Source organism: Ochotona curzoniae, unplaced genomic scaffold (genome assembly GCF_017591425.1).
Source record: "Ochotona curzoniae isolate NIBS_2020 unplaced genomic scaffold, NIBS_Ocur_1.0 contig_2321, whole genome shotgun sequence".
NCBI classification, from domain to species: Eukaryota; Metazoa; Chordata; class Mammalia; order Lagomorpha; family Ochotonidae; genus Ochotona; species Ochotona curzoniae.
Genome location: NW_024465421.1, coordinates 6,930,661 through 6,953,998, shown reverse-complemented (window position 1 = coordinate 6,953,998; position 23,338 = coordinate 6,930,661). Strand labels below are relative to the sequence as shown.

The 23,338-nt window shown below is 54.7% G+C and overlaps 1 protein-coding gene across 2 annotated transcripts in view; it reads left to right on the top strand.

Annotated features, from left to right (window-relative positions):
- COL26A1 (collagen type XXVI alpha 1 chain) overlaps positions 1-23,338 on the top strand; it is a 56,258-nt gene that overhangs the window by 10,262 nt on the left and 22,658 nt on the right. Inside the window, exons 2-3 of one of the 2 annotated variants that reach the window (XM_040973812.1) lie at positions 4,308-4,430; positions 15,945-16,042. In XM_040973812.1, coding sequence (XP_040829746.1) covers positions 4,308-4,430; positions 15,945-16,042 — 221 coding nt within the window. Of the gene's footprint in view, positions 1-4,307; positions 4,431-15,938; positions 16,043-23,338 lie in introns of both variants that reach the window. The other variant, XM_040973811.1, reaches the window with a different exon arrangement.

Sequence of the window (23,338 nt, the reverse complement as noted above, 5' to 3'; positions counted from 1 at the left end):
AAAAGTGTGTGGGGGTGGGAATCTGGAGAGCAGGGCCAAGACGAGGGACCCGGTCAGCGAGGCCAGGCTGAGCTGCAGGAACAGGGGTCTGTATGGGAGGTGTGTGACCGCCACTCATTGTGGGGTCTAGAGTGTGAAGGACAGTGGCTTGTGGACCCTGGGGGACTGCACCATTGAGGAGGAAGATCAGGAGTGGGTGGAGCTCAGAGAACTGGGCTGGCAGAAATGTAGGACCCCGGGGTGGGGTGTGGGTGGTTTAGGAGAAGGTTGCCCCTGAGACGAGCCCAATTTTGGAGGACTGTAGCCTCCTCTGAAAATGTTAAAATGTTTTGATTTTGATTTTATTTAAAAGGCAGAGACACAGACAGAAAATCTTTGCACCTGCTGGTTCACTTCCCAAATGCCCACAACAACCAGGGCAGGACCAGGTAGATCCAAAGCCAGGAACCCAGACCTCAAATCCGGGTCTCCCACCTGAGTGAGCAGACCCTGGATTCTTAAGTTATCTCCTGCTGCCTCCTTGAGTGCGCCTCAGCAGGAAGCTGTATGGGAAGCAGAGCTGGGACTGGGGCCAGGTACTGCCCTCTGGGATGCAAGCATCCCCAGCGCCTTGCGTGAACGAAGCACTGACAGAATCTGCGTCCTGTGTGTACTGCGGTGGGTCTGGCTTCTGTGGCTCCAGCTGACCTCTATGTAGCTGCAATCTGTTCTCTCGTTGCTGCCAAGGCTTCCGACAGGAGCCCTTCAAGCCTCACCCTTTCTTCTGCTGGACTCCCTAGCTGCTTCCTGCCTCCACTGAGTACCATCTCCGGTCGGGATGAGCTGGAGAGCTAGTGTTGCTGTGAACCCATTGTGTTAGAATCAAAGATGCTGAGGTGGGGGATTTGGGGTTCCTGAGCCTCAGAGCGACCTGCAGAACTGGTAGGTGAGTTCCCCAGGGGTTCCCTGTGGTGAACAGAATCAGAGGCTCCTGAATGTCCTCTGGAGCCAAGTCCGGCAGGTGGGATATCTTACTGGAGCCAGGATGGCACATGGACTCCCCGATGGGACACTGCCCCATATCTGCAGGCTGCAGAGATCGGAGCCCCCGCCCCCACCCCGCTTACTGCGAGTCCAGCAGTGACAGTGGCTATCATCGCAGGCGCCCTGTGTGTCCAGTACAGAGTGGCCTGATGCTCTGTGTGTCCCAAGAACTGGCTCCTGAGCCCAGTATAGATGTGTCCTTTAGCCTCAGCTCTGTGCCCTTATCTCTACCTAGGGAGGCAGAAAATCCTAACCATCCTCCCCGCCCCCGGTGTGGGATGGGGTCCTCCCTGGGAGGGGGTGTCTAAAGGATGAGACTGCATGCCCCCCATTCTGAAAGCATCATCAGGATTGAGCGTGAGAACCTGAGCAGGATTTCTTCCAGGCCTGACCCCCCTCACAACTTTGTGCCTGTTTAACCCCTTCCCTGTCTGCCCCGACCCTCCTTCCCAAACACTTGTTCCTCGCCCGCTCCATGCCAGACACTGCCAGTGAGGCTCATGCTGGGGCAGGTTCTACCTGCTTGGGGGAAGCTCGACACACAGTGACACCCCACAGAATTGTGATACCCCATGGTATTGTGGCACCTGTGAGTGCCATAGGCAGAATTGAGGGGAGCCAAAAGAGGGGGCCAGACCTGTGTCAACAGGGCTGGACACACAGGATCAGTGGGGTAGCTCCTAGGGAGGCAAGGGTAGGCACGTGTATCCCTAGGAGAAAAACTAAAGGCATGGGATGGGAGCGGAGGTGGGTACCGCTCAGCCTGGGTGGGCGGAGGCAGACCCCCTACCCCCCTTGTCCCTGCAGGAACAGGGAAGAGCAGGCAGGGCTGTCACGAAGCACCTCTGGCAGTGACAGGGTGGTCATCCAGGTGTGGGCTCAGTGTGTCCCAGGGCTACTTCCTTCATTTATTTGCTCTTTTACTGATGCGTGGGTCAGGGACTAGAAAGATACGAACCTGGGGTGACTGTTAGGGCAGGTGCCAGCCGTGGACGTCTGTCCATGTGTCCTATCTGGTCACTCTCTTTGGAAGCACTCCCCACCCAAATTCCAAGCTTGGGGACAGCCTTGTGAGCTCGGAGGCCACTGTGTCATACCTAAGTGTTTGTTGAATTAATCATCCCTGGAGAGTGTAGTGACAAAAGCTTTCCCCACTACCTTGAGGCCCCTGGGACAGGAAGCCTGGCTCTGAAGGCCTGGACGATAAGAAGAGGGGTGGTCCTCTCCACTGTCTGGCCTCTGTGACTTTTTGTATTGGGGGATCACTTCCTGTTTCCGCCCCTACCTGCTGGGGCTTTGATGGCAGCCAACTGAAGCAGGAAGAGAAGAGGGCTTGGAGGATGTGCAGGGTGCATCCCATGGTTTCCAAGTTGTTTAGGTTGCTGCGAGGGGTGGTGAGGATTGTCCGTGCCTGGGGGAATTGTACTGGCTGGAGACCCCAGGCAGCAGCTGCCCTGCACCCCCACCTCACGTTTACACTGTAGGGGAGTCCTGTTCTTCCGGCTGCGGACTCCCAGCAGCCAAAAGGCGCCCACAGCTGGGATCCGGTGCTGCAGCAGTGGCGGCCGGCTGGCTGGCCGGGGTGGGTATCCGATGCCGAATTCCACAGCCAAGCTGTGAGCAGCCACATTCCACAGATTCTTATCAGCTTTTTTTTTTTTTTTTCTCCCCCTTTAGTTCCTGGAGTGAATACTGAGAACCAATCTCCTGTGTTGATGGCAGGAGGTTGGGAGAAAATTAGAAACAGGAGTCCCCGCTTTCTTTCCTGCTCTGTTACCAGCTGGTGGTGCCCCCTCGGACCCTTCCTTTCCTTCCTGGGGCCTCAGGGTTCTCATATGTCCACATCAGGGCGGGTAGGAGTAAGATGATCTTCCCTGGACCCCTTTGGGGTTCAAAGCCTTCGAAATTCTCGCTCCTGGCCCACAGGACACCACAACACAATGCAGTTCCTGCCTCCCATAGAGACAGGTCCTTCATCAGCTGGTTCACTCTTTCAGCTGACTGGGCTGGGTGTCGGAGTTGTGGCAGAGCGTATTAAGCCACTGCCTGTGATGCTGCCAACATCCCACATAGGTGCCAGTGTGAGTCCTGGTTGCTCCACTTCCGACTCAGCTCCCCCATTGTTAATGGGCTGAAAAAAGAGAAGCAGTTTCTGGACCCCCTCCATGCACCCATGTGGGAGACTCAGAAGAAGCTCCTGGCTTCTGACTGGTCCATCTGGGGGAGTGAATCAGCAGAAGCAAGATTTCCGTTTTTCCTCCTTCTTTCTCTTTTTTTAAAAGTACAACAATGAGGGCTGGGCCTGCCTCAGCTTGGGCCAAGAGCTTGGGCCTCCACCTGGGTCTCCCACGTGGGTGGCAGGGTCCAACACTTGGGCCATCCTCTGCTGCCTGCTCAGCAGAGGTGCTTTAGCAGGGAGCTGGAGCAGCAGTGGAGAAGCTGGGTCCTGGGCTGGCAGTCCGACAGAGCACTCTGAATCCCTAGGTGGGTCAGTTTGCTTAGGAGAGCAAAACCTCCTGACCACAACATCCCTCCTGCAAATACCACTGGGAAGTGACTTTGAGGACATGAAGTTGGGGTTCCCAGGGCTCTCCCCCTCCCTCAGCCGGACATGGTCCCCAATCCGAGGCCAGCCTGGGACCCTTCCAGCTTGGTCGGTCGTCTTCTGCCAGTGGCCACAGCCATCTGCTCTAGAATGTTGGATGGCAGTTGGCTGCTCTTCCTCCAGGGGCTCTGGACAGGACCAGATTGAGTTGTGAGAAAGCAGGGCCCCAGACAGAGGCAGCACACCTGTATAGGTGTCGGGGTCGTGCTCAGGGACAGCTTTCAAGATGCTGCCTGTGCCTGGGAGGAGGGGGCAGGTGCCCTGTCCCATCCTGAAGCCACTTGGAACCCACCCACACGGCTCCCTCTTGCCCATGCCGGCCCCTTGCAAGGCCCTCATGCCTGTGGTCAGCTAAGCAGTTGCTCAGTTGGGGATGATTCTGTGGGGAGGGTGGCACCTGGTTGGGGACCCACCCACAGCTGGGCACTCCTGGGAGATAAGGCCTCATCCCCAACCCCCTGTTTATTCTAGCGACACCAATTCTTTTCTCAGCTGCGTTCGGTGGCAGATCCTAACAGGGCTTGGTGGCTGAAAGGTGGGCCACTGTCACCTCCTTTCAGACCAGAAGGACAGGACATCGGTGCCCTTGCAGCAATGCCAATAGGCATCCCGGTTGAGAGAGGGGCCGCCGTCCTTCACAGCCTCCTACCCGCTGACCTGACTGTTGCTGTCCCCACAGGCACTGGTGCCATCATACGGTGACGCGGACCGTGTCCTGCCAGGTGCAGAACGGCTCGGAGACGGTGGTGCAACGTGTGTACCAGAGCTGCCGCTGGCCGGGGCCCTGTGCCAACCTCGTGAGGTAAAGGCCGCTGGGCTGCCTCGTCCGGTCATCTGCTGGGTACGGGACGCGGGGTGCAAACAGGAGAGGGGCCCTATTCCTGCCTAGGCAGAACCTTACAAGTGGCGGGCAGCAGGGCTGGACCACACCAGATGCATAGGCCGAGTGGACCGGGTGGATGCGGAAGGACCAAGAGCAACTCAAGAGGGAACCAGCGGCCAGGGGGTATCCCAAAACCCAGTGTGGGGCTGGGGAGTGGGCATCCTGCCGACCACGCCTCCTACTAGCTCAATTCCTCCACTAGTCCCACATCCAGACCCCCACCATCCAGGTAGCTCTGCCCACCCACGCCTCCTAGCTCACCCATCACGAGCCCTGTTCCATGCCTCTTACCAGCCCCAACCCTCCCACAACCCTTCCCTGGGACCATACCTTTTAAAAATGTCTATTTTTTAAAAAATGATTTATTTGCATTTTTTTATTAGAAAGGCAGATTTACAGAGAGAAGGAGATACAGAAAAATCTCCCATCTGCTGATTCACTCCCCAAGCGCCTGCAATGGCCAGCGCTGAGCTCAAATATGTGCCTGCACTATGTAATGGTTTTTGGGTTTAGTAGACGATCCATCGAGACTCTCTGTCCGAAAAAGCTTAGAATGAAGGGAGAAGCAAGCAAGGTCTCTTAATTTCGGAAGTACAAGTTGAGGCCGGTGCTGTGGCAGTGTCAGGACTTCCAAAGCTGGCATTCCACATGGGCGCCGGTTCAACTCCCAACCACTCCACTTTCCTATGCAGCTCCCTGCTGATATACCTGGGAAAAAAGTGAAGGATGGCCCAAACACTTATCCACCTGCCGCCTATATGGGAGACCCCAATGGAGTTTCTGTCTGCTAGCTTTAGCTTGGTCCAACCCAGGCTTTGGCCAATTTAGGGGAGTGAACCAGCTGACAGAAGAGCTCTGTCACTGTCCCTTTCAAGTGAATGAAATAAATCCTGCTATGTGCTAGGTTTTCGTATTTTGGGGGTGCAGTACTGCACCTTGGAGCGTACTCAGGGGTTGTGGACTGGTCTGTGACATTCTCTCTCGATGTTCATGGCGGGCTTCTGCAGCAGGACCTGGGTCAGAGAGTCGCGTTTCAGAAACTTCGAGGTCTTCGGAGTGGCTGTCCCTCCCTCTCCAACTTTCTGTTTGTTTCTTCATTTCCTTCCCGCTTTCCCGAAGCTGTGCGGGGTTCCATTTCGCTTCCCTTGGAAGCAGCCTTGCAGCTTGCATGTGTGTGCCTGCACAAGTTTTGCAGGCATGTTCCGGGCACCGTGACCCCAGTTAAGACCTGTCGCCGCTGCCTGACCCCTGCCAGGCAGCATGCTAAGTCCTTCAGTTTTGTCCTTCCAGAATCTTCTCTGCCCGCTCTCAGAGCACAGCGGGGGCTTGTTGGAAGCACCTGTCCGCCTACCTATCTCTACCCATCTGTCCTCTAGGCCCCTGGAGAGGGAGCCACATCCGCTTGTTCTTATAACTCCCTCCCTACTTCTTCCCGTGTCAGCCTCTTCCTTTCCGCCCCTGTTCCCACACCCCGCCAGCCTCTCGGACTGCCCACTACTGGGAGGGCAGCGTCCCAGTATGGAGTCCAGAAGGAATCCGAGGTTGTGAGCTCTCATGGCACTGCCCGTGTCTCCCACGTGGAGGTGAACTTAGCCTTACCCATCAGCAGGAGTGCCTTTGGATGTTGGCACCCTGCCCCCTCGCAGCATTCCCTGGCACTGGAGCCTGGGGTGTTTGTTGCTTCACCTTGCTCTTCTTCCTTTGTTCATTTATGCATTTTGTTCACTCACATCTCCTGTGGGCTGGTTGCACAGCAGGTCATGGCTAAGCAAGGGGTGGATTTTTTTGTTTTTTTTGTTTACATCTACCCATGTCTAATAGTTTCAGCATCCTTTGCTGGAAAGACTGTCTACTGAATTTTTTTTTAAGATTTATTTATTTTTATTGCAAAGTAAGATATACAGAGAGGAGGAGAGACAGAGAGGAAGATCTTCCATCTGATGATTCACTCCCCAAGTGAGCGCAATGGCCGGTGCTGTGCCGATCCGAAGGCAGGAGCCAGGAACTTTTCCCATGTCTCCTGTATGGGTGTAGGAACCCAAGGCTTTGGGCTGTCCTGGACTGCTTTCCCAGACCACAAGCAGGGAGCTGGATGGGAAGTGCAGCTGCCGGGATTAGAACCGGCACCCATATGGGATCCCGACACACTCAAGGCAACAACCCCAGCTATTAGGCCATCGCGCTGGGCCCTACTGAATTGTTTTGTCAAAACTCATTTGGACATATCTGTGTCAGGTTCTTCATTTGAAAGATCATCAGAGGGCCCGGCGCGGTGGCGCAAGTGGTTAAGGTCCTCTCCTTGCACGCCCGGGATCCCATATGGGCACCGGTTCTAATCCCGGCAGCCCCGCTTCCCTTCCAGCTCCCTGCCTATGGCCCGGGAAAGCGGTCGAGGACGGCCCAAAGCTTTGGGAACCTGCACCCGCGTGGGAGACCCGGAAGAGGCTCCTGGCTTTGGATTGGCATAGTATCGGCCGTTGCGTTCACTTGGGGAGTGAATCATCGGACGGAAGATCTTCCTCTCTGTCTCTCCTCTCTGTATATCTGCCTTTCCAATAAAAAAATAATAAAAATAAATCTTTAAAAAAAAAGAAAGATCATCAGAAAGAGAGGGAAAGATACAGACAGAGAGAGAGAGAGCTCTTCCATCTGCTGGTTCACTCCACAAATGCCCATGAAATGCAGGACTTGGCTAGGCCGAAGTCTGGAGCAGGGATCTGGAGTTCCTCCCGGGTCTCCCACACGGGTGGGCAGGCCCCAAGCACGAGGGCCATCTTCTGCTCCCTTCCTAGGCACATTAGCAAGAAGCTGGATCAGAAGTGGAGCAGCTGGGATTCAAACTGGTGTCCTGCTATGGGATGTGGTGTTGCGAGCAGCAGCCTAACCTACTGCCCCCAACCCTACCCCATGTGTCCATCTGTTTCTAAGCTCTGTGCTTCGGCCTGTTGATATACGTACCAGTTACTCTGCCAGTCTCGGCTGTTGGATCTCTAGTGAGTCTTGAAGTCAGGTGGATTTAGTCTTCTCACTTTATGCTTCTTCAGAATTGGTTTGAATAGTGGAATCCTTTGTATGTCCATATACATTTTAGAATAATCTTGTCCGTGTGTACCAAAAAATACTTGATGGGATTTTAATAGGAATTGTATTAAATATCTCTATGCATTTTATGCTTTTAAAATAGTTAGAATATACCTGTTTTGCTAGATTTTTCTCTAGATTATTTTATTTTTTGAGTGATCATAAAAAAGTATTGTTGGGTATCAAATGTGTCAAGTTCTATTTTCTATTTTGATGTCTTAGCAGTCTTTGCCAGTATATGGAAATACCCTGGGTGTCCGTGTTTATCTTGTAGCTGGTGACCTTGCTGAACTCACTCACTGGCTCTGGGAGTTGTGTTTAGTTTTCTGCAGATTCTGGGACATTTTCTGTGCGTTCAGTTGCAGCTAGAGACAGCCTTCTGTTTGTTTGTTTTGTTTTTCCTTTCTGATGTGTGTGTGCCTTCTAGTTCCTGGTCTTGCTTTTGGACTGGCTAAACTTCCAGCACTGAATTGAACAAGAACAGAGAGAGAAGATAGAGTGCTACATTTCCAATACGGAGAGAGAGAGAGAGAGAGAGAGAGAGAGAGCACTTTCATCCGCTGCAAAATGTCCACAGCCACCAAGGCTGGGCTGAGAACTACCTCATCTCCACGGCCAACTGCTGCACCGTCTCTGCTTTCCGCTGGGGCGGTGTTAGCAGGAGCCTGGAGCCAGGAGCCCGGAGCAGGTGTTTAACCCAGGGGCTGCTGTGCTCTCTCCCAGGGATGGGACTAGCTGTCCACCTTTAGCAGACGCACTTCTTCAGGCCCAGGCAATTCTCAAAGTTTTTATCGTGGCGGTGTTGAATTTTCTTCTATATATATATATATATATTTAATATTGATTAATCATTGGGTGAATTTCTCCCCTTGTCTTGTTAGTGTGGCGATTGTTTGGAGGGATTTTCACCTTTTAAACCAGCGTTGCAGCTGGCTGGTGGTAACAGGGGACGTGCGAGCATCCACCCAGACCCTGTTGCCTAGTCTCTTGGGAGGAGTGTCTGCGTCCATAGCCACCGGGGCTGCAGGCTGCCAGCTTGCCTGGCTTGCACTGGCCTCGTCTGGCCTTCGTTCCAGGGTAGTAACAACCGTTTCACAAACCAAACAAGGACGTGTTGTCTGCTGCCCCGTTGTATCACAGATGTGCGTGCTTGTGAACGTGCCTGGTAGAAGTCTGCAGAAAAAGCAGCTACGTCTGCCTACTCCTTTGGGGCAATTTATAAGCCACCAATGTCATTTCCTGTATAATTACAGGGAGTGTTCAAGTGGTCTGTTTGCATTGAGCGAGTTGTGGTCATCTCTTGCCTGCCTTTTTTTTTTTTTCTTTTTTTCTCATTGTTCTGTCTTACCTAAGGTATTAATTAAAAAAAGAAAAAGAAAAAAAAATTTATTTACAGGCAAAGAGAAGACAAAAAGGGAGAGAGACAGTGAGATCTTCTATCTGCTAGTTTATTCCCCAAATAGCTATAACAACCAGGGCTGGGCCATGCAGAAGCCAGAAGCCAGGAACTCCATCTGGGTCTCCCATGTGAATGCAGGGACCCAAGCACTGGGGCCATCCTCTGCTGCTTTCCCAGGTGCACTCGCTGGGATAAAAAGTTGGGTAAAAAGTAGAGGAGCTGGGACTAGCACCATGGCTCAACTGGCTAATCCTGCACCTGCAGGCACTGGCATCTCATATGGGCGGGGGTTCATGTCCCAGCTGCTCCACTTCCTATCCAGCTTCCTGCTAATGCGCCTGGGAAGGCAAGCGAAGACAGCGCAAGTGCTTGGGACTTTGCTTCCCATCTAGGAGACCCAGATGGAGTTCCAGGTTCCTGGTTTCTGCCTGTGCCAGCCTTGGCCATTGTAGCCATTTTGGGAGTGAACCAGTGGATGGATGGTGTGTGTGTGTGTGTGACTGCCTCACAATCAATCAATTTTTAGAAAGGAATGCTTCATCACAGCCACACAGGCAAGGTTGGTTCCCAGCCATGCCTTGAGCGTGCTGACATCACTGCCTGCAAGGGCATGACGTGGTGTGGTCCTGGCGCAGGCACCATAGTGCCTCAGGTGACTGTGCCCACTGGGTCCACAAAGCGGCTCCCAGGTCCCTTCCCAAGGAGGGTGGTGTTAATATGGCCCTTGGGGAGGAGACTGGGGTGGAAGGCCAAGTGGGCAGGGGCATCCTGGAGGGTGGGCTGGGCTGTTTGCTGTGGCTTTTTCCTATTCTGTGGTTTTTAATCTAGGGGAGTTGTGTCACATGCTCAAGTGAATTACAGGCAAAGGTGAGGGATGGCACCCCCAGCTGACAGCCACTGGCCAGCAGGAGCCCCAGAGGCCTTGCTGGGCCTGGTTTACTCAATGCCTGGGTGCCCTGCCTCGCAATAGGAGTGGGAAGGCGCTCCAGCTACCCACCAGTTTACACGTTGGGTTCATTTGGTGTGGACAAGCATTTTCGTGGGACAAGAGCTGGAAGCTGGTGTGTTGTGGCGGGGTGCTGTGTGACTCCAAGCCTGGCAGCCTTGGAGGGACTCCAGGGTCAGGGGTTTCCATGGGGGGCAGGGCCTGAGCTGAGATGGGGGGTGAGGGGAGGGACTGTGAGTAGGGAAGAAGAATTCCTGCCCAGGGGCCGCTCTCCAGGGAAATGGCTGGACTAGGGCGCTTCCCTGTGAGGCAGAGCACCCTGAGTGTCCTTTGTTTTTGCCATACACACCTGGTTCCCAACTGGAGGACGTGCCGGAACATGCCGGAACATGCTGGCATGTGCTGGCCTGTGCATGTTCCTTGCACGGTTGGGGCGGGGGGTTGGGGAGATCTGATGCTACGTATACTGTCCCTGGACTCCCCCTCCCCCCGCCCCAGCCGGCCCTGTTAGAGTGCCAAGGCCTGACCCAGGGAGGCGGGGCTTAAGTTTGCTTCCTCGGCTCCCCCTACCCTGGGCTGGCCCGCTGGCCCCTCCGAGTTCTTTGATGCCAACCTTTTCCAGATGTGGGGCTTGCCAGAACCCTCCAGGGGGGCTTCACGGGCCTCCTCTCTTCCCCCCTGCCCAGACGGCCCCCCACAAGCCAGCCTCCTCCCCTCTGGTACTGCTGCCTGCTCTGGAAGCCCACGAGGCTAGAACCAACCCTGGATTTTAAGTTCTTTCTGGGAACTTGGTCTTTCTTTCCTGTCCCCCATCCTCCTCCTCCTCTTCCTCCAGTAGGAGTGAAGCTATATCCCCTCTTCTCCCTGTCCCTCCCACCCAACCCTGCAGCGGGGACTTGACTGGGCCCTATCCACTGTCTCGCAGAGAGGCCCCTGGCTGTGGGCTGGTGTGGGAAGGGAGGCCTGGGTGGAGGAAACCACCCGCTGGGCCGCTCTCCCACCCATCTGTGCTCTGGCCAGAGGCTGGGACCCCCGCCTGCTGCCTCCAGCACGGGCTGGGGCTGGACCCGGACCCCTCCCCGTCCCTCCCCACAGACCCCCCGCTGCTATTAATCAAGGGCTGCCTAACCTCCTGCCTGCGTCTCCGAAGCCCCCACTCCCGTTTCCTGTTGAGTCTCCGTCCTGTCTCGCTTGCCTCCCAGTCTGTTGCTCCCCATGGGGGTCCCTGGTGAGGAAATGGGGCCCAGAGGCTGTAGTGCCCAGCCAGGGAGGGGGTGCCCAGCTCGGTCACAAGGGTCTCTGGGCTGGCTGTGACGCCCTTCACACTCACGTAGGGTGAAGGTCTAGGTTCTAGGGCAAGGTCCCAGCCCCCACCCAGGCTTTGGACAGCTGTTCCTTGGAGGGTCTTGCAAGGATTTCGTGGCCCCTGTGAGGGAGGGTCCTGGGGCAGGCGCAGCTGCAGGGGCGTGGCCCTTCTCAGGGGGTTGTCAAACGGATAACATAGTTTCTGCCCCCCGGGCCAGGGGCTATGCTGCTTTGTAGCCTGGGTGCTAACCCTGGCCTCAGTTTTGCCCTCTGTCAAGTGGGGCCGTTTACCCACCTCTGCCCTTCTCTCTGTTCTTTCTCCCTTCCCATCTCTGTCTGATTCCCAGGGTTCTCTCGTAGTCCCCCGGGAGCCAGGGGTAAGCAGGGCAGGGGGGGGTGGTCTTTCTTGAAAGCAGCTTCCAGGAATTTCTCTGCTCCACAGCCCTGGATAGCTGCGTCGGTGCCCAGGGTAGGGGGTGGTCTCCCAGAGTGTACACAAGGCTGTCTTTTGAATCACAGAAAAACCACATCAGATCTGTTTATTGTTCATTCTACACAAAGAGAGATGGAACTGCTGATTTTCATATATGCAAATATGGGCAGTGCACAGCACACACATACGGTAACAGGCAGCCACTGTGGGTTCAGAAACAGCCCAGTGTCCACAGGCTGAGCCCAGCCTCCCTGCCTCCATTCCAGAACTTTCTCAGCCTGTTCTCTAGGAGCTGTCCCATCGACCCATCAGAGCACCCTGCTCCCCCACATGCACCAAATACAACGAAGGGGCAGGTGGGCAGCAGCCCAGGGTGGGGCGCAGATCCCTGGCTGGTCTATGTGATACGGGGGCAGCAGTGCAGGCGGGAAGGATGGGGCACGCAGCTAATCAGGGAGTGCGATTCCTCTAAGTTCCCCCTTCCTTTTTCTGAGCTGCTTTTACCCTGTAGAAAATGGGCACATGGAGCCAGCAAGGGGCGTCCCTGTTCTTCCGCCCATTCTCCAGGCTTCTCACAAGGGGACGAGACCCTGGTGACAGACATGAAAGTAGGCATCAAAGCGTGCACCTTAAAGGCTGCTTCCTGCTGCTGGGAAGGGCTCCAGGGAACGTGACCCGCAGCATGCCACGTTGCAGGGTCGTGGAGCCCCCCGCGCACACTCACACCACGGCTAGCCCTTTCTACGGGTGGGTGTGGTGGGACTTGCTGGCAGCAAGTCATGGAATATGGAATTACGAGATCTGTTCGTTGTCCCTGCCTTTTTTTTTTGTTTTGCAGGGTGTGTCTGTGTGTGAATGGGGGAACTCATACCCACGAGAGGTTTCCAACATGTTCACGGAAATGTGCAGCATGAAAAAGCTCTGTGCAGATTTCAAACTATTTTTTCCATCAAAATAAAAATCCTACGTTTTCCCATTAACTTCTGGTTGGTAGGATCATCTAGCATCAAGTCCATTCCTGGCCGTACACTCTGGAGGGATCGTGCTCACCAGGACCTGTGCAGGGGTGTTTGTAATATCAATATATTTCTTAAAGATTTATTTTTTTATTGGAAAGGCAAGTTTACAGAGAGGACAGACAAAAAAGATCTTCCATCTGCTGGCTCACTTTCCAGATGGTCACAACGGTCGGAGCTGAGCTGATCTGACGCCTCCTCTAGGTCTCCCACAAAGGTGCAGGGTGGGCCATCCTCTGTTGCTTTTCCAGGCCACAAGCAGGGAGCTGGATGGGAAATGGAGCAGCCAGGACATAAACCTAGCGCCCATTTGGGATCCCAGTGGTTTGCAAGGGAGGATTTAGCCAGCTATGCCATTGTGCCAGGCCCTGTAGTGTTCTTGTTCACTGTGGCACAGAATCAGAGGCAATTCAAGTATCTGTCCACAGGAAAATGTGCAGGTTGTGGGTGTGCGGTGTGTTTGTATAAGCAGGCATTACACAGGCATAACAAGGAATAAAGTCCCATTGCCTTGAATGATATGAGTGGATCTTAGATGGGACAGATTAAAGCAGAACACACAAAACTCATCCACAGGGAGAGAGCTGGGACTCCCCATCACCTGGGGAACTTGCAGGTTTACGGCAGTGCTGTGTACCCCAGGTGAGCATTACCCCACCAAAGGCTGCCTTGATCCTTCCATCTCACTGCATGTCAATTGCAAACTCCGCTGCTGTGTGCACACGGCTGCCTTCCCACCGCTCACCTGTGTGTGGTCCTGCGTTTACGTGTGGATGGCGTGAGGGACGTGTGTGTGGGGGGGTGGTGGTGGTGGGAGGAGGGCTGCAGCCACATGCCCGGGCACACTGTAGCCACAGTGGCCTTGTTCACTGGGCATCCTGCCTACTGCCCACAGTAAGCTTTTGGGTAGTGATTGCTGAGGGTATGGGCAGGGGTCAGGTGATAGCCACGCTCTGAACAAGAGGAGGACAGGGGAAGGAGCCTATCTACCCTGGCCAGGGGCAGAGATGCTTCGCACAGGAGGAGGGGACATCTGAGTCGTACCCTGAAGGGGGCAGGCAGAGGACGCCCTGCATGTGCAAAGGCACTGGGGCCAGAAAAGCAGCTGGTGGCTTGGTATGCAGGTGGTGGTGGCGGACGCCTGGGCTGGGGGTGGCAGGAGGCTGACCTGGGGGGTTTGGTGTCTCTTTGAGAGTCACTGGAGGTTCTGAGAGAGGGTAGTTACCAAGCTGGACGTGGAGGCGGGCCGGGAAGATGAAATTCCCTAGGCTTAGTGGCTCCACCAACCCCACCGGCCCCACTGGACAGCCTCTGGCATGCAGGTGAGACCCATGCTGAGCCTTGGGAAGCAGCGCCACCTACTGGTGCGCTCTCACCATGCGTGTGCAGGCTGGGTGGTCCATGGTCCAGCCTCAGTGACCCTCAGAACAGGGGTGCACTGGTGGTAGAGAGAACCCCACCTCACCTTTTCCAGGAAGGGGAATGAGATCTCCCCCTGGATCCGGGTTCCTGCTGCAGGTGGTGGGAGGAAAACTGTTCTGGTGTACCTGGCACAATGTCTCAGTGGCTAAGTCCTTGCCTTGTATGCACCGGGATCCTGTATGGGCACAGGTTCATGTCCCAGCTACTCTACTTTCTATCCAGCTCTCTGCATTATGACCTGGGAAATAAAGAGGGGATGGCCCAGGGCCTTGAAACCTTGCACCCATGTGGGAGACCCAAAAGAAGCTCCTGGCTCCTAGTTTTGGATTAACTCAGCCCCAGCCATTGCAGCCATTTGGGAAGTGGAACCAGCAAAATGGAAGATGTCTTTCTCCTTTGCTGTGTAAATCTGCCTTTCCAATAAAAATAAATAAATCTTTTTAAAAAATAAGAAATCGGTGTGATGGGATTGTTCTGCTTCCAAATTTCAGAAATCCACTTGCTGGCTCATGTGTTTTGGTCAATGGTGTATGTGGGTCTCCAGGTGTCACACTGGGGTGTGCCCCAGTGGGGTCGTCACTCTCCATGCACCCTTCATGTTGCCCGTAGGCAGCAGAGGAAATGTTTATGAGGCCGAGAGTTCTATTTGCAAAGGAGATGACCTCTATCTTCAAGCGACAGGATTCCATGAAGTCCTTCTGTGGCACTTGGTCCCATGTTTTGTTTTCACTGTCCTGGAAGCATCACAAGATACTCTTGAATTGATTGATCTTCCATCTGCTGGTTCACTCCCCAAATGGCCTCCAGAGCCAGGGCTGTGCCAGGCCAAAGTCAGGAGCTAGGAACTGCATCCGAGTCTCCCATATGAATGGCAGGAGTCCAAGTACCACCCGGACCATCTACCATTGCATTAGCAGGAAACTGGATGGAAAGCAGAGCAGCTGGAACTCCAGCCTGAGGTAGGGTATGGAATGCTGGCATGGTGATGGGCCAGTGGGCAGCTTAACCCACAGTGCCACCCCAGCCTTATGCTGGAGCTGTCTGCTTGCTGCGACAGTTCCATGCCTGTAGTCCGAGTTCTCAAGGCTGGGATTTTTTTTTATTTTTAAGATTTTTCTTTATTGGAAAGCCAGTATACAGAGAGGAGGAGAGAAAGAGAGGGAGATCGTCCATATCCTGATACACTCCCCAAGCGGCCATAACCCAGAACTACATCGATCCGACGCCAGGAGCCAGGAGCCTCTTCCGCGGATCGATGCAGGGTCCCAAGGCTTTGGTCTGTCTTTCCAGGCCACAAACAAGGAGCTGGATGGGAAGCAGGGCTGCTGGGATTAGAATCAGCACTCATATGGGATCCCGGCGTGTTCAAGGCGAGGACTTTAGCTGCTAGGTTACTGCGCTGGGCCTGGGGGATTTGGTTTTGAGTCCATGACCACCACTGTAGGCAGGGTGCAACTGGGGGCTGGACATAAATTCATTGACAAATCAGCAGGAAGAAAAGCTGGCTGGGGGAGAGGTTGGCGTGGCTGCCACAGGCATAGCTTCAGCCTGGCATGCATCCCAAGTGTTTTCATATTCCTGTGTAGTCAGGTGTAACATCTTCCCTGCCCCCCCCCCCCCCACACACACACAGTTGTGGAAAGGCGGGGCCAGGAAGACCTTTTGCTGTTCACGCAGATGGGGGAGGTGACTCGGCTGGGACCACACAGCCAGGAAGTAGAGCAGCGTCCCATGGGGCTGGGTAGGCAGAGCAGCCTGGGTGGTCTCTGGAAGCGGGGTGGAGGAGAGGGAAGCGGGCACCTTGCTGACGCTGTCCTCCTGTTAGTTACAGGACCCTCATCAGGCCTACGTACCGAGTGTCTTACCGCACAGTGACAGCGCTGGAGTGGAAGTGCTGCCCTGGGTTTACGGGGAGCAACTGCGAAGAGGGTGAGTCTGTCTGGGCGTGACTGCAGGTGCCTGACGCGCTGGCTGGGCGTGGCTTCGGGTGCCCCGGCACCAGGTTGGTGTGGCTGCAGGTATGCCTCCACGGGGCATGGCTGCAAAGGGAGTGAGTTCTTGGTGGGGCACAGCTGCAGGGAGAGCAGTCTCCCCTGATGGGATGTGGCTGCAGCTATGCCAGGAGCTGGTGGGGCGTGGTTACAGGGGGAGTGAAGGTTCTCTCCCTACTAGGATACAGCTGCAGGTGCGCCAGCTCCGGCTGGGTGTGGGTCGAGTCTCTGGATGCCTCTGGCTCCTGGGCCCCTAGTCCTGGGGGCTACTGCCTCATCCCCACATGTGCTTTGTGGCTGCACTACTTCCTGTCTGACCCAGGCCGCTGGGCTGGCTGCTTGAGATGGGGCTGGCTGTCTTGCCTGGGGTCCTCATTTGCAGTGGTCTGGCGGAGCTTGGAAGAAAGGGGTTTGCTCCATGGCCAGGGCAGGCAGAGGTTGAGCTAGATGGTACAAGTAAACATCACCCACCCACCTGTGCAGGCCGCCTCCTGGGCTCATTGGGCGCATTGTGGACTTTCTTAGTGTCCAGCCATGACAGTACAAGTTTACCCTAGCACCTGTTGCTCTGGCTGCCTGTTTTGGATACTCTTCACAGACTGAATGGGTACAGCACAGCCACTCATGTCCAGCAGGTGCAACAAGGTTCCGTGAAGGGCAGTCCCAGCTGCCCAGGAGAGCCTGACCTCCAGGGCTGGTGCAGGTGCCAGTGGTCTCTGGGCCCACCCTGCTGAGCCGAGCAGGGCTACTCCTTGGCATCTCATCTGAAGAAAGACGTTCTGATAAAGCTCCCTCCATCTTGGTTGCCCATCCGCTCATCAGGATGAGGCAGACTTCCTGGGCTGAGTGGGAGTCAGCGAGATCCCCGTTCTCCATCACCTCACAGCCACCATCTGCAAATGTGCGTTTGCTCCCTTTTGTCCTCGTTTCTGGCTGTGGATGGCAGGAGGACACGTTTAGGAGTGAGTGAGGATAGCTTGACTGGAAGCAGAAATGTGTGTTTTTCCTCATTAGCTTTTTTTTTTGGTGCTCCTTCACTGTATTATTTATGAGTTGTTCTAGGAATTACAGCATGCGTTCTTAGCTTATCATAAACTTAGCCCATATATGGAACGATTCCATGTCAGATGGAAGGAACTTTCAATAATATAACTCCATTTATCCCCGCCTCCATTCTGTCCCGTGTCTGTTGCCATAGATCTTAAATCTAAATAGGTTGTGAACTTCGCAATTCAGTGTCATATTTTTTTTTTGTATCAAATAGGTTGTCTTTTGAAGAAGTGAAAGAAAAAAAAATTATCTAGCTATCTTCTTTAAAAGATTTACTTGTTTATCAATTTGAAATGCAGAATGGGGGGGGGGGGAGGCAGGGAGAGATCTGTTGTCCACCAGTTCACCTCCTGAGTGGCTGCTATAGCCAGTACTGAGCCAGGCTGAAGCCAGGAGCCAGGAACCTCATTGTGGTCCCTCATGGGAGTGGCAGGATCCTACTACTTGGACCACTATCTGTTTCCTTCCCAGGTTAGCAGGATCAGAAGTGGAACAGCTGAGCCATGAACCGGCACCTAGAAGGGATGCCAGCACCACAGGCAGTGGCTTTATCTGCTATATCATTTCATAGGATAAACTCCTATGCGGAACTGTCCAATCAAAGGACATATACTGGCCATATCGAGGCTTCTGAGTCCCCAGAATTAGCCCAATTGGGTTTGTTTTGACTGACAGTGAGGTTGTGGAAGGTGGTGGAGCATGATCGTCTTGGTCCCTCTCGAAGGTCCCTTAGTGAGGGTTCTCTGCGGGCGCCAGCGGGCTGTGCACCTGGTCCTTAGTGGTTTGGGCTAAGGCTGATTGCAGGGACTGGCTCTAAGGAACAGGTGTTTCTTCGCATCACAGGTGGGTCCTTAGGGTCACGTTCCACCAGTGCAGGTCCCTGAACCAGGGTTCTGTTTGCTCTCAGCTGCCTGGGACCTGTGATCTTGTGGGAGATCCCACCCAACGTTGTGGCAGGGTCAGGGACAGGGCAGCTGGGCTCCTGGCTGGCTGCTTCCTGGCATGCTTCTATGCCTCAGCTGACCTTGGCCTTGCATATTGGGAAGATCCAACGATACAGATGCTAGGTTGAACTCAAGCAGGGGATTCCACCTCCCCCCTCTTTTCTTCGCCCCCCTCTTCTTTCTTCCAGCTGGACAGGAATCTGGCCAGCACAGGAAATGAGTCCCTGGGGAGATGGGAGGAGTGGGGTTGGTGGTGGGGGCCCCCATGTGGGCAGGGCAGACCTGGGGCAGAGCAGCTGCAGCACATAGCTGACTGATTGGAGCCCAGGCTGGGTCTGCTGCTGCCCACCCCCGCCCCCCGGGCTCTGCCTTTCTGGGTTTGGAATGATGGGGACTTCAGAGCCAAGAGGGGCTGTCCCAGGAGCAAAGCCACAGCCTCCCTGGCCAGGGTGTCCAGCTCAGCATTCTAGGGACCCAATTCTCAATGAGATTCCTGAGACCTGCCCTCCTCGCCTTTGAGGAAACGCCCCTGAGTGCTGAAGGGGTGTCTGGGATCTGGCTGATGGCAAAGGAGCTGACAGAAGGGCCAGGAAACCCCAGTGCCGTGGACTTGAGGCTGCACTCAAGGTTCTTTTGAGATGCCCTGGATCCCACAGGAGGGTGGGACAGGGGGAGGGTGCTGTTTAGCGCACGCGCAGAGCCCCTGTGGTTCCAGCTCTGAGCCCACCTCGTGGCTTGCCCACTTTCCTACAGACCCTGTCTGTATGCTCTTAAAGGCAACTTTAACCTTGAGGCAGTCTCAACAGTTTTGTACTTCCTCCCATCCCTCCCCAGCGCCATCTTTGTCTTTCATTCCCACTCAGTTTCCTCATTTCCTGGATCTTCGCTCGCCAGTGGGTGAGGCCAGACTCCCGGCTCAGAGCCTCCTGTGCACCTGTGGGGTTTGCATGCATAGAGGTGACTGTGTGACCGCCCCAGAGCTGAGCGCCCGCGACATTTGATTGGTGGTGGTTGCTTGCTATTTCCTGTGACAGGGAGCCCATGGGAGCACAGGGAAACAGGGGCAGGAGAAGCCAAGGGGGATGCAGCCTTTCCTGGGGTTCCCTCCCGCTGCCCGCACACAAGGCAGAACAGAACAAACTGCTTGGGGTGGGGCTCAGCGTATGTGGGCAGCCTCTGGCTGGGAGGGGAGGACTGGCGACTGGGGCTCTCTGCTCTGCTACCCCTGGCCTCAGTTTCCTCATCTGTTGAACGGGCACAAGTTTTTTTTGTTTTTTTTTGTTTGTTTGTTTGTTTTGTTTTGTTTCAAATCTCCTGACCCTCTCCCAGCCACACCATGTGGAGCAGGAGGCCTGCCACTGAGGGTGAGAAAATGACACCCCGGCACGCAGAGGGGTGACTGATGGGTCAGGACTGCTGTGTGTCTGCATGTGGTCCTTCCTGGAGAGGCCAGGTCTCTTCTTTCCAAAGGGTCATGCAGGTGGCAGCTTGGGTTCATCCTTGTGGACAAAGACATGGCCACTGTAGCAGTAGGGTTTTGTTTTTTATTTTCTTACACCAACTGCATTGTTCCAGCCTCAATGCTCCAGTTGCCTGACATGCGCCAGATTTCCCACAGTTGGATGCCTTGCAAGTTCAGGGCTCGGTTCCACAAAGCTGTCCCTCCTTCAGATGCCTGCCACAAATGGGAGAGGGTTGCCCAGGCTACCTGCTCATCTGCCAGATGTCTTAGTCTGGTTGCTGTTGTTATAACGAAATGCCCGAGACCAGGTCGTTTGTAAAGAATACAAGTTCATATGCTTCATGTCTCAGGGTGTGGTGTTGGCATGGTAGGGCATGGCACAGATGTCAGGGGTGGTGGCACTGATGCCAGGGATGTAGCACCCGAGGCAAGGGGTGTGGCACCAATGGGAGGGGCACAACACTGGCAACAGGGGGTGTGGCATTGATGTCGGGGATTGGCATGAGGCAGAAGCAGGGTGTGGCCTGTTGTGGCTGGAGGCATCCTATGGTGAGACTGAGCCAGCTGCTAGCTGCGGTCTCACACCCTCTTCTAATGGAGCCAGTAATGTCATCTTGGGGTCCCCACCCTCATCACCCCATCTTTATTCCTTCCCAAAGGCCCCTTCCAGACGCGATCATCCATCCTGTGAATTTGAGGGTTTAGCTCCCATCATGTGAACCAGAGGGAATTTGCTCAGACCACAGCTGCAGCCACCGACCATGCAACAGTTTCCTCCTCGGATCTGACAGTTCCCGGGGATAACTCCAGCTGCTTGCTTTATGGTTAAGGAGACTGCTTAAGGGTCAGCCGAGGGAAACGAGTGTGTCATCAGCCAGGGGTGTGATGGAGCGGGTGTGGGGGCAGGGCCTCCATGCCAGCCTCTGGACACGCCACTGCCCAGCACATCCCTGTGTTCACCAACCAGGGAGCCATCGTGCAAGACTTCTGTATGAGGTGTCATTCCATAAGGCCCAGTGGACCAGGTGGCCCTCTACCAGTGATGAACCCAGTGCTCAGTTCTCCTGCCCTACCAGACTGGGGTCACCAGTTCGGCCTTGTGGTCACGTGGTGGGCTCTGGGGTCCATCAGCCCCACCCCATACTTCCCCAGGGCCTCCCCTCCTGGGGCCACCTGTTAACCATGAGCTCAGGCGTAGCTCAGAAGGCTGTGGTGAATTCCTGAGTGAAATGCAAAAGACCCAGACAGTCTGTAGGGCCACTGTACTGCAGGACACGTGTGTGCCTGTAGTCCCGAGGGCATGGAGACCGTGTGGGCAGAGTGGGCAGTGCGCTACCGCTGGGGCAAGGCCAGTGCTGGCCGCAGCCCGCCATCTGATCACAGTGACGTAAGGACCTGCTTGCTCTCCGGGATCCTCGGTGCTGGAATCTCTGCTCAGGACCTCAGTCCTTCCAGCTGAAGTGTGGCGGGAGCTCCCCGGGGTGCCCCAGCTCTGCAGGGGTGGGGTGTGTTTCGTTCCAAATCCGCAGTTGCCACGAGAATCTCCTCATTAAGATTCTGCATCTCCACTGTCCCCATCGTGGGGCTGGAATGTTCCAGAATCCCTGAGCCTTGCTCTGCCTTTGAGTGGTTATTTATTACCGAATCTTCTCATTCAGCACTTTCCGGCCCCGTGCAGGGTCTTCTTCCTTGTCCTTCTCTTTCAATTGCCTACCTATTTGTCCTCCTAGAGAGTCTTGGTGATCCCCAAGGGCTGGCTCTTTCTCTCTTGTTTTCTGTCTATGCAGACCATGTCCAGAGGAATAAGAAAAACTGGGCTTGGAGCCCTCAGACCGCACCGGCTCCCTAGCTGGAAAATCTGGGACTAGCAGTCAGTCTGATGCTGGGTGACCCGTGCTTGACCAGAGGCTAGGGTCTGTTTCCTGTCACACCACATGCAGCAAACGGGATGAACCAGTGAATGAATGAAGAGCGAGTGGATGATTAAAAGGCCTGGAATTAACACTGGGACTTGAAACTGGGGTTTATGATTTATCGGAAAGACAAAGTTGCAGAGAGCTCACTCCCCAAATGCCTTCAATAGCTGGGGCCCCGAGCAAGGCCAAAGCTGGAAGCCTGAAACTTCATCTGGGTCTTCTGCATGAGTGGCTGGGGGCCCCAACTCCCTTGGGGCATCACCTGCACCCTTCCCAGGCACTTTAGTGGTGAGCTGGATCTGGAGCTAAGCAGACAGGACTCAAACCCCAGTTTCTGTGGGTTTTTCTTTAGTACAAGTTTGTTTTTGTGCTCTGGGAACCTTCAGAAACAAAAATCCAAAGAAACTGGCAACCATGTGTGTTCAAGGTTCCGTGAAGAAGTGGATGGGTCTGGAGAAGTGTGATTGGAAAAGTGGGAGCTGCCAGGTAGTTAAGAGCCTGGGGGAGGTGGGGCTGATCGTGGCCTGCTCTCATTCTGCTCTGGGTCCCTGTGTCTTCAGCGAAAAGGATGATTTGTGGACGACTTGTGGGCAACCTGTGGGTGTGTGATCCCTGCGGGAACCATCAGTTGGGTGGACTCAATGCATTTCCAACTTAGGGTGGGTTTTTTTTCTGATTATCACCCCATTGTCAATCAAGAACCATCTGTAGGGAACTTGAAAAAGTCACGGAGACATGGCATGAAAAGCTTATTGTGATGCAAACATCGCTTGGCTCCACGCCTTTATTCTGGACTCCTGCCAGTGTGTTGGACCGCGGGGTGTTGTGTGCTGTGTCCGAGGATGGGGATGGACGTTGTATCTAGGATGATCATGTGTGGGCATGTGTGTTAGTGTGGCGTGGGAGGCTTGCATGGGTGTTCTGTGTGTGCATGTTCACTGTATTAGAAGTCCTTGGTGAGCCCATGGCAGGTCAGAATTCCCTAAGGACATCTGTCCCCTGGATGGGGTACCCCCAGCATCTGCCCCCTGGAAACCAAGTGAGGCAGAGGGATTGGAAGGAGATGTCTCTACATTGTGTGTGTGTGTGTGTGTGTTTTGAAGGCAGGGTAACGGAGAGGGAGAGAGATCTTCCATCGGCTGGTTCACTCCCCCAAATGGGTGCGGCAGCCAGGACTGGGCCAGGTCCAGATTAGGAGCCAGCAACGGCTTCTTCAGGGCCTTTCACGTGGATGCAGGGGCCCAAGCATTTGGTTCCATCCTCTGCTGCTTTCTCAGGCACATTAGCAGGGAGTTGGCTCTGAAATGGAGCAACCAGGACTAGAACTCATAGGGGATGCCGGCGCTGCAGGGAGCAGCTTTGCCTACTACATCATAACGCCCTAACTCAAATTTTGTTTTTGTTTTTGGTGTTTTTTTTTTTTCTTAAGAACTGTCTGTGATTGTATCTGTGCCGTATCTGGGCAGAATAGGAGTCAATTCACTGCAATCCGCAGCTCTGAGCGTCCATACAGTGCGACGTCTGTTCTTTGTGCTGCCGGGCAGACCTATGGATGCAGAAACCGCAGCTCTGAGGCATTAAGGAACTTGTGTGTGTGATGCCCAGTTGGTTGGCAGTGGAGACAGCAGTTTCCTCCTGTCTCCCGCTGCCTCGCCAGGGGAAGAGCCACATGGCCGAGGAGGGCCCTCAGTGGCCGTCCTGCTGTTGAGGGGCAGTGGCCCGTGGGAGCTCATGGTAGGCCAGATGTGGGCGTGCTTGGAGACACAATCCAAAGTGCCACATGGGTGCGGTGCTGCGTGCGGGATTCCGCGTGCCATCACCTTTCCTGAGGCCAAGGAGACCAAGCTCCTCTGATTCCTTCC